Source organism: Poromitra crassiceps, assembly GCF_964638095.1.
Source record: "Poromitra crassiceps genome assembly, chromosome: 12".
Lineage (NCBI taxonomy): Eukaryota > Metazoa > Chordata > Actinopteri > Beryciformes > Melamphaidae > Poromitra > Poromitra crassiceps.
In genome coordinates, this window is record NC_139632.1 from 22582862 (window position 1) to 22597254 (window position 14393).

At 46.9% G+C, this 14393-nt stretch overlaps 1 protein-coding gene across 2 annotated transcripts in view; it reads left to right on the forward strand.

Moving 5' to 3' along the window:
• Window positions 1–526: 526 nt before the first annotated feature.
• cpeb2 (cytoplasmic polyadenylation element binding protein 2) overlaps window positions 527–14393 on the forward strand; it is a gene marked incomplete at both ends in the record, with an annotated part of 16250 nt that continues 2383 nt past the window's right edge. The window contains 6 exons of one of the 2 annotated variants that reach the window (XM_083647525.1): window positions 527–1483; window positions 2890–3159; window positions 9843–9933; window positions 12909–12959; window positions 13670–13693; window positions 14352–14393. The exon at window positions 14352–14393 is cut by the window's right edge and continues 132 nt beyond it. In XM_083647525.1, coding sequence (XP_083503651.1) covers window positions 527–1483; window positions 2890–3159; window positions 9843–9933; window positions 12909–12959; window positions 13670–13693; window positions 14352–14393 — 1435 coding nt within the window. The remainder of the gene's footprint in view (window positions 1484–2889; window positions 3160–9842; window positions 9934–12908; window positions 12960–13669; window positions 13694–14351) is intronic. The other variant, XM_083647526.1, reaches the window with a different exon arrangement.

Genomic DNA, 14393 nt, shown 5'->3' on the forward strand with positions numbered 1-14393 from the left:
CGTGACGTAGCTTGAGCCGGGGATCTGTATCCTCTGCCGCAGCAACCAGCAGCAGCACAGCCGGTAACCAGAGGAGGGGGAGCACGGTCAGACGGAATGGACCGCACAGGCTAGGCTACAAGGCCGAAATATCTCGGTCTCTCGATATATGATAAGAATCACCGAGTAAAACGAGGAAAGATCACTGACTGAGAGAGAGAACAAGCCGACTATTATTTGCATTCCAGACCCCCTCCTCCCTCTTTCTCTATCTCTCTCTCTCTCTCCCCAATATAGCATTTTCTCAAAGACTGCTGTCCTATATTGTTCCAAAAGAGACTAATTCGGAAACGAGCTGCATAAGAAACATTTGCATATCTGCTTCACTAGCCTAAATGTGCGCTTTCGGTTGCGGCTCGCTGGCAGCGAATATAAGCACTCTCCTTGACGGATCCTACGCCTTGTCCTCTCCGGTTTCCTGCGGGCCAGTTGCGCCCCGGTTCGCCCTTCAGGAGCGTTCCTGTCAGCTGCTGCGCATCAGCAAAACATGCAGGATGAGCCTGTGGGGGTGACAGCCACGCATTTACCCCCGTCAGCCGAGGAAAACTACAGCAACGCCAAAAAAACCATCAGCAAATCCGGGAAGCAGCAGTCGAACCAAACCGAATATCACAGCAGCCAGCAGTACTCGTTCAGATCGGACTCCTATACGAACCAGAATAGAGATTTCCCCGATTTCGATCGAGATCATTTTTGCCCGACGCAGTCTATCTGTGACCTTCAGCAACACAACCGGAAAATACATCAGCAGTTAAGTCAGCACACTGAGTTTAGCTCCACGGAGTCGCTCCCCCTCCCACCCCGGGGACAGTTCAGTCACCTGCCGCAGAGGCAGCCGCTCTCCAAGCCCGACCCCCGCGCCCAGGACCCCTGCGGCGGCTCTCCATTGGAACAGACCGAAGCCGATGCTGCGTTGCCATCGCCCACTTCCGAAAATCCAAACAAGATCCAAATGGACTCCCCCATTACCCACCATATAAATAACGGCAATGGCAGCAGCACCAGCAATATGTTGTCCGGAGGACTCGGCGCCGCTTTCCCGAACCTCCCAGCCCATGAGATGCAGATCGCCGGCGGGGGCTCGTCCTCGCCTCCCCTCCCCGGGTTCGGCACCCCTTGGTCCGTCCAGACGAGCTCCTCGCCCCCTCCCGTGCCCAACTCGGTCAACCCCATCCACGCCATTAACCAGATCCCCAGCACGGAATCTGACAACAGCTTCTACCCAGGTATCCCCTCCTCCATCAACCCGGCCTTCTTCCAGAGTTTTTCGCCGGTGTCAGCTAATCCATGCGCCGGGATTAATGTGCAGGGCTTCAGCGGCCCTTTCTCACCGCAGATAAACGTCCCGCAGCAGCCGCAAAGTCGCCGGTCCCCGGTCAGCCCGCAGATGCACCCCCAGCAGGGCGCCTTCCTGCAGCAGAGGAACAACTACAACCACCATCAGGTGAGTTAATACAGGACAAATGAAATTAATCATATCCAGGTAGAGAAGAGAAGAGAGGAAGGGATGGTAGACAGATACAGTTTATCCTGCGGTTGCTGAGTATGCCTGTCCAATGCACAGAATAGGCCTACAACCAAATACCCCACCATAACTCTTTGTAGCCTTTTTTCAATCAAGCTGTAGTTGCATTGTTGAAGAACAGCATCATTTCTAGTGCGGCATAGTGCCAAGGTTGGGGAGCATCTCTTGACAGATTGAGATAAAAGCCTGAAGGTGTGTGTGTGTGTGTGTGTGTGTGTATTCACTCTTATCCCATGGCCGTTGAAGTCTACATAGGATGATGATGATGATGATGATGATTTATAATGCATTTGTCATGTCATCGGGCTGAAGTCACTCCACTCAAGGCAAGGGAAGGGAGGGCGAGGCGAAGGGAACAAGGGGGAGCATCAGTGAATCTGACTGTTGTTCTCTGCTGGAAGCTGGCACTGGACTTTAGTCACATGGTGCTGGACCATCATTGTCTTGTGCTTCAGTCAGTGGGAACACAAAGGCAGGCTTGCAGGGTTTGGTGTCCTAAATGGACGCTTATCTGGTGGACATGAAAACATCTAGTATCTTGGGTGTGTGTGTGTGTGTGTGTGTGTGTTGGGTTGGGTTGGGTTGGGTTGGGTTGGGGTTATAGTCCCAGCAGGGGGCCAGGGGAAAGATCAGCAGCAGTAGCAGAGACACATAGGAAGATACACGATCCTCTCAGCAGGAGCATGTGATTAATCCCCCATTGCCATTTGTGTGTGTGTGTGTGTGTGTGTGTGTGTGTGTGTATGCCTGTGCTTAAAGTGCATATGTATTATGTTGCTGTGTTACTGACCTTTGACCCCCGTTGACAGGAATGCTGTGTAAATACATGTTCCATTAAACCTCTAACGACCTCAGGCCCAATTGACACCACCATCTTGCACACACCCAAAGAGCCCATATAGAGCTGTTTGCAACCGATACATAGGAGAACATTCATTTATGTTGCCTGTGAAAGCACGTGATATTACGCATGATGAGATGTATGATATGCTTAAGAGTGGACGTGAGGTCCAGGCAGAGCGAGAGCGAGAGAGAGAGAGAGAGTGGTGTGCACTGGTGGTGTCGCAGTGCACGGGATACTTAGTATTAGTCTTAAAGCCTTAAATCTTCTTACCCACTCACCCATCCTGCTACAGGAGCAGATCAGGCCAGGCCGTGACAGAGGGAAAAAAGACAGGATAATATCGATAGTATAGAATAAAAACACATATAAAGACACTAAAGACACTAAAAAGGTGTGAAAAGGCACAAATCACCATGCTCTTTTTTGCTCTGTCTCTAACTGCCCCCCATCCCCCCCCACCCTTTCTCCACGCCTTCTGCAGCCCATGGTGAAGCCGTCTCCCTGGGGCAGTCACCAGGGGAGCGGCTGGGGCTCCGGGGGGATGTCCTGGGGCCGGGACCACCGCAGAGGGGGAGGCATGGGCATGCCAGGCTCGGTCAGCCACGTCTCGCCCATGAAGAAGCCCTTCTCCAGCAACATCATCGCTCCTCCCAAGTTCCCACGCACTGGTGGCTCGCTGGGGCCTAAATCCTGGCTTGAGGAGAACATGTTTCGAACAGACAGTAACAGCAACACCTTGTTGCCTCTGCAGGTATGTGTTTTGGGGATGATGTGTGTGATTTAGTGTCTATGTCTGGTGTTCATGGGTTGGTGTGTGGTTTAGAATCAGTTTTATTGCCACAATATGTAAAGATTACATACGAGGAATCTGTCTTAGTGTAAGTATGCTGCGTAGCGGGAGTGGTAAGTGGTAAGCGGTCATATCAATATTCAGAAGATAAAAAGAAGATATCTAAGACAAAATCACAAAATTGCAAGTACAGTCCAATATAATATACACAATATATACTTGGTGTTAAATAGATATTAAATAGGAATTGACAGTCCAACCGTTGCATGATGCAGTTAACAAGAGTTACATTCAAAAGTTCTGGTAGGAGAAGCAGCTATAATACTTTAATGTTGCCACTGCTACTCTAAAGTGATGTATGATGGGGGGATTCAGCTGTGCTTGGGGGGGGGGGGGGGGGGGGGGGGTTGGTAGAGTCCTAAGTAGAGGGGGCTTTCGGGCCTTGTTGATGAGGCCGATGGCAGTTGGGAAGAAGCTGTTCTTGTGGTGAGTGGTTTTGGTCTTGACAGACCTCAGTCTGTGAGGTGAGGAGGGGGGTTGTTTATTGAGGTTGGTAGTGTCTTGTGTTACTACATTCTTGTTTGTTGTCACAAGAGTCATTGAAAGAAGTGGCAACAGAGGATTACTGAATCAGCTCCTGAATGAGATATTGGATCAAGGGAGCGAGAGAGAAGATGAGAGTAGGGATGCACAATCTATCGGCAATCATATCGGCATCGGCCGATGTCATTTTTTAACACTAGGCAACTCGCGCGCTACGCACGCTTGATTCTTAGGCTCACCCGCTGCACGGCCTCACCCGCCCTGCAGCTCACCGAGCTGGCCCTGGAGCTCGCATACGCACCTCGGCTGCTGCATGGCCTCGCCTATTGGCATGCACAGTGCAGTTGCTCAGGGGCCGTTGCCTCTCCCTTTTATTTTATTGCTCGAGGAACTGATGATGTCACAATGCCTATGACATCATCAGTGCCTAGGACATCATCAGTGATGTCATAAGATGATTTTGGTCAATAATGATGTCACTGATTATGATGTCATACACATTGTGACATCATCAGTGGGACAAAAATTGATGTGTTTTTCAGTATGTACAACATTTGATTATCATAGAAATTAGTTTTTATACAGATCATATCGACATTGGCAAATAACGGTTATTGGCCATAACAGCAATGTTAATATCGGTTATCGGTATCGGCCAAAATGTTCATATCGGTGCATCCCTAGATGAGAGCATGCACATTATTACGCTACCTACTACAAAGCAGCGGACAGCGGGAGAGAGGGGATGGATTATAGCTCTGAACGAGTTCTGCTGCTGTTTTGTAGTAGAGAAGGTGAAGCTAAAACCAAACGTTAGTCTTTAGTAATGGAGACAGTGAGGTTAGAGAGACTGTGAGCAAGAAGGATTCTTCAGAAGCACATCACAGAGAGTAAATATCAATTCCAACAGGGCAGGGACCGTTAGCATTTCAATCAGATGGGAGTGATGTGTTTCATCAAAGGTGTCACAGAGTGGGGGATGGGCTAGATTCAAGCTCAGGAAAGTATAACATCTTGTAGGTGAGATGATGGATCTATTTCAGGTATCAAGGCTGCTAAAGCTCTTTCTGTGCAAAGCAGCCATGAACTAATTTCATCCCATTTTTAATATGCACCCAGCTGTGGGCATTGTTAGGAAGATGGCAGATAAGAAAGATCTACTGGTGGTCATCAAACATCTGAATGACATGACTATAATTTTCCTGTCATGATGCCTTAACGTTCTCCTGTCAAGGCTGTACAAGGTTCTTAAGATGGCCACCATTCGGTCACATCTCACTGAAATGTTTCTTTGGTACTGCTGTCGCAAAACCCCTTTGTTTCCATTCATAATTTTCCATCAGATTTTTTTTAACGGTAAAGGCACTATATGCTATATGCTATATTTTTTTAGCCCAGTAGATGTCGCACTAGAGCAGCAGCATTAGACATAAACAAATACAGTGTATGAAACACATAGGCACTTTTCCAATGCTACCATATGCCCTCGCATCGTCTCCTAGGTGTCTGCTGTGTGTGCACTAGACAGGCTGGGTGCTCTCAGTGTTGTGGAGTGAACACACATGCAGAGGGAGGAGCCACCGTCGAGCCAGCCGCATTCAAACAAAACCCGTCAATTCCACGACACGATCATAACATAGTACCGCTCCACAACTGCTCGCAAGCCTCTTATGGTCGCTCTTTCAGTCTATAAATAGATGCGGGGGGGGGCAACATGGGAGGGACTCACATGAACGCCACACGTACGGCACATGCATGAAGGTGCGAGTGGCCGGTACCTCGCATTTCACAACAGACAGCCGGGGGCGTGGCTTCCTTCACTGTTCACAACGGCATTATTACTCTGTCTCGCGAGACATTATAGTAGTGGTTTGCTGGCATCTAGTAGGGCTGAATATCATATTTAATGCTTTTAAAGCCATATGTTTAATTCTCTCTGGTGACTGAAAACTGTAAACTATTTCTGAGCCGAACCTATTCCAGAGGGGCAGAGCTGTTAGAGATCCTCTCCACACTCTCTCATCTTCTCTCGATTCCAGAGGGGCAGAGCTGTTAGAGATCCTCTCCACACTCTCTCACCTCTTCTCTATTCCAGAGGTGCAGAGCTGTTAGAGATCCTCTCCACACTCTCTCACCTCTTCTCTATTCCAGAGGGGCAGAGCTGTTAGAGATCCTCTCCACACTCTCTCATCTCCTCTCTATTCCAGAGGGGCAGAGCTGTTAGAGATCCTCTCCACACTCTCTCATCTCCTCTCTATTCCAGAGGGGCAGAGCTGTTAGAGATCCTCTCCACACTCTCTCACCTCTTCTCTATTCCAGAGGGGCAGAGCTGTTAGAGATCCTCTCCACACTCGCTCACCTCCTCTCTATTCCAGAGGGGCAGAGCTGTTAGAGATCCTCTCCACACTCTCTCACCTCTTCTCTATTCCAGAGGGGCAGAGCTGTTAGAGATCCTCTCCACGCTCTCTCATCTCCTCTCTATTCCAGAGGGGCAGAGCTGTTAGAGATCCTCTCCACGCTCTCGCGTCTTCTCTCTCGGTTCATAGCCTGATGTGACTCGCCCGAGCCAGCAACCACTTGGTCTTTCTTTCTGGTTTATTAGGTTATTTCTAAACAGTTTAATTTAATGAGTGCAGTTAACCAGATTTAACAATTTGGTTAATATTGGCTAAGCTGTATCATTGCAGTAAAACATTTTGTTTTGGCTGGCACATTCCAAACAAATTGAATTACATTGAATAAAAAAGATAGATAATGTGCATGGCTTGAGTGTGTACGTTGTGTAGTTGTTACAAATTGAATTACATTGAATAAAAAAGATAGATAATGTGCATGGCTTGAGTGTGTACGTTGTGTAGTTGTTGCGGGTTAGTTAGTATAAAGGCCTGTTAACCAGCTCCGCCAAGGGAGCTAGCTCTCTTGGCATTGCAGTTAGCGCGTACACTTTGCAAGTGGGAGATCGTGGAATCGAATCCCGCCTCCGCCCCTGGGCAAGCCCTTAACATGGGTTTCTGTGCGGACTGTCAACACAGCGCAGGTTACACTAGCAGACAAGACTAGGTCAAAATATGGCTGGACGATTGCGGCGATTGGATGTTCCGGCCAGCCAATGGTTTAACTTCATCACTCAGTCAGTCAATCAGTCAGTGACAGACATTCATGTTTATAGGTCTGGCCCTGCTGTTGCGGTCCTGCTGAAAATATCATATAGATACTGGTAGTAATGATCTGTCTTATTTGTGCGGTCAACTTCCGGCCTGTTGGGGGGTACGGTGGCGCAGTGGTAAGCGCTGTCGCCTCACAGCTCGAAGGTCCTGGGTTCGATTCTCACCTGGGACGCTGTGAACGCTGAAGGAATGCGTGCCCGTCCGCATGTCCTCGAGTGCCCACCGCCCGGGTGGGGTCGTCAAAAGGGCCTTTCTGTGTGGAGTTTGCATGTTCTCCCCTGTGCCTATATGAAGGGTTTCCTTCATATAGGAACCCCCTTCACCAAAACATGCAATATCCTGGTTGCTAATGTGGTTCCTCCTCTGGTCGTTAAGGGCACCTGTTCGGAGGGAGGGGAACTCGTTGGAATAGCGTGAACCTCCCACGTGCTATGTCCTACCAGTGAAGCTTCCCCTGTCAGGTGAAAAAAAAGCGGCTGGCTACTGCCCATGTCTTGGAGGAAGCATGGAGCCAGTTTTGGCTCTCCCCAGATCGGCAGAGGGTGGAGTAGCAACCAGGATAAATAAAACTAAATTAGCACTAAGGGGGGTAAAAATGGGATTAAAAAAATCAGGGGAAAAAGGAACTTCCGGCCTGTTGTCTCTCCTGTGTTATGTCAAAGTCAATACAAAAACCTGTCAGTTTACTGTTGTCTTGCTTGTCACTAAGTGTGCCCACTGCCCAACTGCTATACATTGGGGTCTTGTAATGTTCTGATTAAAAAACAAAGCTCAGACCACGTCTGTTTCATTGATATACTTGTTTGTTTACCCCATAGATAGACTGTATAAACCCCCTGTATATACCCCTGATCTGACCCCCGCTTCCGGGGTGCGTTATGGCAGGGTGTCTGCAAGAATTGCGATTTGGGCATGATTTTAACATTACATCACAAAGGCAACTATTATATTATTTATATATATATATATATATATATATATATATATATATATATATATATATATATATATATATATATATATACACACACAGTATATACACAGTACATATATATCAGTACAGCACAGTAAATCATTCTGGGAATAATGGAACATCTTAATGACTTGGAATGGACAAGATATTCGTTGGTGTATCTAACGCTGTCTCTGAACTCAAATATTGGTGTCACCAAATGATGAACTGGTGCTGCAAGCTGAAATTATTAGTGGTGCCAGAGCCAAGGAGTGCTACTTTTACTTTTCCAGGAAACAGGCCTGACTCCATAGTTTGTTAATTTCCATAAACAGTGTCCGACCCAGAATTCTTAAGATTCCAAGTCTTTTCCTTCCTTCCTTTCTGTTTAATGCTTGGCAGTCAGTGACACATCTCTGCTGTGTCATGTTTTCAACAAAGAGATTAAACAGAGGGAGATAGGAGAGGGTCAAGTCCAAAATACCTTTTCATTTTAGCGAGAATATTGTGCCTTTAGTAAACACATTTACTTAACAAACCTCAACAATCAACATTGTACAGAGACAGGCATGCTGTCACCGTAAAAGTCTAGCCTACACATTCTTAAAATTGAATAGAATGTCTGACACTGTTTTTCCCTCAACCATATTTAACTTATGTGTTTCTAGTCAGAGTTTTTCCAAAAGAAGATCCATTATAGCAGCAGTAAACGGACTGGGATGATGGACCCTAGCTGGACTGCAATATTCTGATATCCAGGCAAAAGCTTTTTAGTGGACAAAGCTCCCCCTGCCAGCAGTTATGACTGGTGGCTTCCAGTCTGTCTGGATACCTTGACTTGTCATCACAAACATCTCGCAGACTGATAGATCACTGGTCTGGAAAGCTGGACTCTTTTGGCAATCACTGGTTAGCAGTGGCTGTGAACCAGTAGGCAGTGTCTGGTTCCCCGTTGAAGGAGACTCAATGACCCCATTATCAACATCATTGAAACAAGTAATGTAGTGATAGAGGCATTGATGCCCTCGATACTAGTGCTCTTAACTAGGAAACTCTCCATAAAGTCAAATAAGGAGTTATAATTCTAACTCATGCCATTCTGTAGATCTTATTTTCACTATAGTGCTAAAAAATTAATGAATGGAAAGGTGCATTGCGCAATTTGCGCAACCCTTTGATCCTTTACTATTCAGTGGCTGAAGTATTGACCTTTTGACCTGTCATCTTGTAGCTCCGGGTGAGGAAGGTTTCTTCTCTGTGGTATGCTAGTCACCAGGACATTGCCATATGGGTCTATGATGTTTGTTCTCTGTGGTATGCTGGTCACCAGAACATTGCCATATGGGTCTATGATGCTCCCGGTGAGGACGGTTTGTTCTCTGTGGTATGCTTGTCACCAGAACATTGCCATATGGGTCTCTCTGTGGTATGCTAGTGACCAGAACATTGAGGAAGGGTTGTTCTCTGTGGTATGCTAGTGACCAGAACATTGAGGAAGGGTTGTTCTCTGTGGTATGCTAGTCACCAGAACATTGCCATATGGGTCTATGATGGTTGATCTAACAGGAGGGCTGTCTTATTGGCCCACTGATGAGCTCATAACCTCCATCCCAGCTCTCCGGCTAAATGCCTTTCATTCTCTGTGTCTCTGGGAACTAGGCCAGAGATCCCGGGGAATCCGTTGTCCAGGCGGCTCACAAACATACTGTACCTTCGGACCCCTAAATTGAATAAATACGGAAGGAATGTTAATCCAAGCGTGTGCTATTCACACTCTTAAATCTCTTAAATGTTAAGCCAGACGCCCACACACTTCAGAGGCTTTCTCACCATAAGCCAACTGACGAAAGTGTGTGACAAACATGATACTTAGTGTAATTATGATATGCATAATGACCTGTGATTGTTTTGGCAGCTCAGTTTCAGCATTACAGTAAAACAGTCTGTGTGGACGATATAAACCTGGTGCCTCTTCTTCTCAGGAGCGCTCCAGAATGTACGACAGTCTGAACATGCACTCCCTGGAAAGCTCTCTCATCGACATCATGCGAGCGGAGCAGGATCCAATGAAAGGTGAGATTCTCCTTCTTTAGTGTCCACATGTGGGGGTTAGAAGGTTTGGTTGGGTCACACAGTGCGGAGAGGAAGCACGTTCCCTCAGTGCAGGGCGGTGAGAGGCCCAGAGCTGCGTTGCTTTGCTGCAGACCAGCTTATCTTCTCCCGGCTGAGGGCTTCTTACTTCTGCTACCGGCTGCACATTTGCATGACCTTCCAGCTCTGTTCCTGCTGCTGCTGAACCTAGACAGCACACAGCAGAGTAAACAGGGGAGGAGAGAACGACGCCTTTTTCCTCTGAAGATCCCCATCACAGATCACAGATCACAGTGTTTTATGGCAGATGTAGCTAACATATTATGTTTTATATGCATTACTCATTTCATTTATGCTCCCCACGTGTTCGTATCACACATGTCTTAGGGTTTTACCATGAAAGGTTTAGGAATAATTGACTGGATCCGTCCTCATTGGTGGGTGAGAGCGAGCAGAGACTGTAGGGTGACACTGTAGGGTGACACTGTAGGGTGACACTGTAGGGTGACACTGTAGGGTGACACTGTAGGGTGACACTGTAGGGTGACTGGCCCAGGCCTCCTGGCTCAGCTGCTGGACATCAGAGCAGCCGTGTCAAATAACTGCACCACTCTTACCGTCCTCCCACTGACGAGACGCTTTGTAACTCAGTTACAGCTACATTTGAATCACATTTGAATGGATTAACATTTTTACTTGAGGACATGACCGAGAAATAACTTGGATAGTTTAGTTTCACAATGAGACGTGTCCAGGTGTTTGTGTAGATGGGGAAGCCATACCACGTATATATTAGTGTTTCTCAACTGGTGGGTCGCAACTGAAAAGTGGTCCGTTTTGAGTGGGTCACGGATACATGGGGGGAAAAAGTTGAGGATGCCGGCGTCCACGGCCGACATTACTGTCTTTCAGAGGCTGTAGCAGGCTCAATTGCAGCTAGAATGATGATTCTGGTATTGATATGAAAACATCCATTGGTACCAACCATTTCATGCTAGCATGTCGGGAAGGGGGCTAAATAATACCCCAAATTTTGGCTAAATTTTGGCGAGAGAAAAACTAGCATGGCCATTTCCAAATCTGAAAATTGGGTCCGCACTTAGTGAGTAAGTAAAAATGTCGGCCATGACGCTAGCCCAGTTGAGAACCACTGACCTAAATGATAGCCAGTTGTTTGTATTATGTGTATAATCACCAGGCACACAAGCATGATTTTTGCTGACTTGGTGAAGTTGTGAGTAAGTTGTGGTGTAGGTTCTTGGTTGGTTGTTTGTAGATTCAACACTGAGGCCCTGCCAGAACTCGGGCTGGGTGTCAACCTGAACTCCTTTCTAGGTTGAGTTTCTTGTTTTTCCTGTAGGAGCAGATGGAGAGGACATGGGCTAGTGTGCACAGCAGAGAGAGAGGGAAGCAGACTAATTTTAGATGTGATCACACGTTCACACACTGTGTGTGACAGCCAGGAGAGGAGGGGAGAGGAGAGGAAAGGAGGCTGTGGAAGGGTGGGCTCTGCCATTTATAGCATTGCCATGACTAAACAGTGTATACTGGCTAGCAGCTCCAGACTAACGGGACCTCATAAACCCACATGGTACAGCTGAAACAGGACATAAAAAAATGTATTAGCTAAATTGGCCATACGTTTTTCTGGCAGAAATATGCAACTGGCACATTTAATGCATAAACTTGAGATGTCTGGAGCTGTCACATGGTTCTGTTTTATTTTTTAAACCTGACTTGGATTCTGCATCAATCGTGTAAAACAGTACTAAACATGTGACAGGCACCCCCTGGGCCAATCAGTAACAAGATCCATCATCGCTTCAAGTTTAATTAAAATCAGAGCGCTGCTGCTCCACAGCTTTCAAAATTGCTTTCTAGAGCCGAAAAGTGAAAGTGATTAGTTCTGTCTAAAGTCATGGTGGCGACTCTCTGTAGCTTTTACATTTTGCGAGATTGTTTCTGTTTTCTCAATCTGCCAGCTCAGGCTCTCTGTGGGAATAAACAGAGGTTTTGTTCTTCAGTAATGACTGTAGTGCTCAATGTGGACATGTGATGAGCCTTCAACATAATGCACAGGCAGGCATCGTGTGTGTGTGTGTGTGTGTGTGTGTGTGTGTGTGTGTGTGTGTGTGTGTGTGTGTGTGTGCGTGCGTGCGTGCGTGCGTGCGTGCGTGCGTGCGTGCGTGCGTGCGTGCGTGAGTGAGTGAGTGAGTGAGTGTGTGTGTGTGTGTGTGTGTGTGTGTGTGTGTGTGTGTGTGTGTGTGTGTGTGTGTGTGTTTACACCCGCTCAGTGGTTTACACGCGTTGGTCTCGCCTTGTCCTCCCCATCTGCTCTGTGTCTCATCATCTGAGGGGGAAGACATTCTTAGGAGAACTGAGGCAAATGCCGGTATCAAAAACTGCAGATCCTCAAATGGCCACTTGAGGCTGGCTTTACAGCAGAGATGAGCATGTTTACAACGTGGTTCAAAAAACGGTTTTGGTCTATATAGCTAATTTAATCTTTCATGACAACTGTACGCGGGGGGATGAATTTTTTATATAACTCACCTGTTTAGAGTAAAATAGACGATAAAAAGGGCTATGTCTTGGGTGTGATTGACATGTCACCTGTGCAGTGATCGTGCAGCTCGCCGATCACGGACCAATAGCAGGCGGCTCTGTGGTCTTGTGCCATCTCACAATAACCAAGATGGCACCAGCCAAAATGCCAAACTCGAGGCTTCAAAACAGAGTCCAGAGACCAATGGGTGACGTCACACTCACACCGTGTGTGTGTGTGTGTGTGTGTGTGTGTGTGTGTGCGTGTGCGTGCGCACACCCATGTACACGCCATGGCCTCGCCCTGTCCTCCCCATCTGCTCTGTGTCTCATCTCTATGTGTGTGTGTGTGTGTGTGTGTGTGTGTGTGTGTGTGTGTGCGCGTGCGTGCGTGTGTGTGTTTCTCATGTCAGGCCGTGTGGGATGCCCTCACCCTGGGGCCGACGGCCTGCTCATGCTCAACGGTAATTACCTCTTAGCACCATCTCCCTCTGTGTCCATTCATGATGCTTTCTCCTCATTAGATACTGTAGACTCACCAACAGCAACACCTGCTGTATGAGATGAGAATTCCATGATGAGTGTTTGTAGTCACCGAATTTAATCGATCCAAACCCAACATGTACCAGAGATTATTACTTCCATTCTCGTGAGATGTAGGATTAAAAAAGTACGTCACGTTGGAATGTTTTGTAATGGTGCTCACATGACAAGTCGGCATGTTTCCATTGTTAAAAGTCACATGAAAAACTAGAATGGGCCACAAACAGGACTCCGTTATGTCTGAGTCTGAATCCTCTCTTTGAGATCAGGATTGTCAGCACCTTTGGATCCACTTATACAGACAGCCTAAAGCCCGTTTGGAATAATCGTAGGCCTGCAGAACCTTTTTTCTTCGTGGTGGTGACAAAAATTATGTTAATAACAATCCCACCAGAACACAGGCCTGAGTCAAATAGCACGTGAAAGGTGTCATACTGTACAATATAGGCCATTTGAAGTATTTCGTAGTCAATTTGGGGTACTTTTCTGTGACTGACAGCTTATCTACCGCTATCTGAATTGGTTGGTGAAAGAGACCTGTCTGCATGTTAAAGTCTTTGGAGGTTAGCTCTACCCTCTGAGAAATGTCTGCACAGCTGAAACGTGTACTCTGTACTTTGTTTACATGCAGCCAGGAGCTATGGGAGACGTCGAGGTAAACATGTCTGTGTTATTGTGACTGACTCTATTATAGCATGCTTTAATGCTTGAACAGCTACCAAACTGAGGCATTTCTTTTACAGTGTCGTTGTGGACTTTTTACGCTGTTTATATTTTGTCCCATAATTTGCTACACAAAATAGAAGAAAACATGACCGTTGTATTTTATTGTGTTTAAATCCAGACATACGTGATGACGAGGGTTTCATGTTGGGCCACGTTTACCTGGACCGTTTTGTCACTTGTGCTCTGCTCTGCTATTTTGTTAACAGCTTTGTCCCACATGGCCTCATAGCTGCTTTATCTGCTACACTACTCAGATTGGAGCACACATGATTGCGTGTTGTGGACTGTACAAAAGTACACTGTACATAATCCTCCATCACTTAAGCTCGTGCTTTGTCTCACAACCACTGAACATAAAGCTGCACTGAGAGTCAGTGGACAGTCACATTATTATTTTACACGCAGCCTCTCCACTGAATTAGAGTGTTGCCCTTGTCATAGCAGAGACACAAAACAGTGACACATAACAGTCACACAAGCAGAGGCATGTAATACGACTGGATTTGGAGATGTGTTTGTGAGTGAGCATGTGACTTTGAATGCTTGACATTTGCTGGCAGCCTTAACCTGTCTCCTTTCTCCACCAGGACGCTCCTCCCTCTTCCCTATCGATGACAATCTCCTTGATG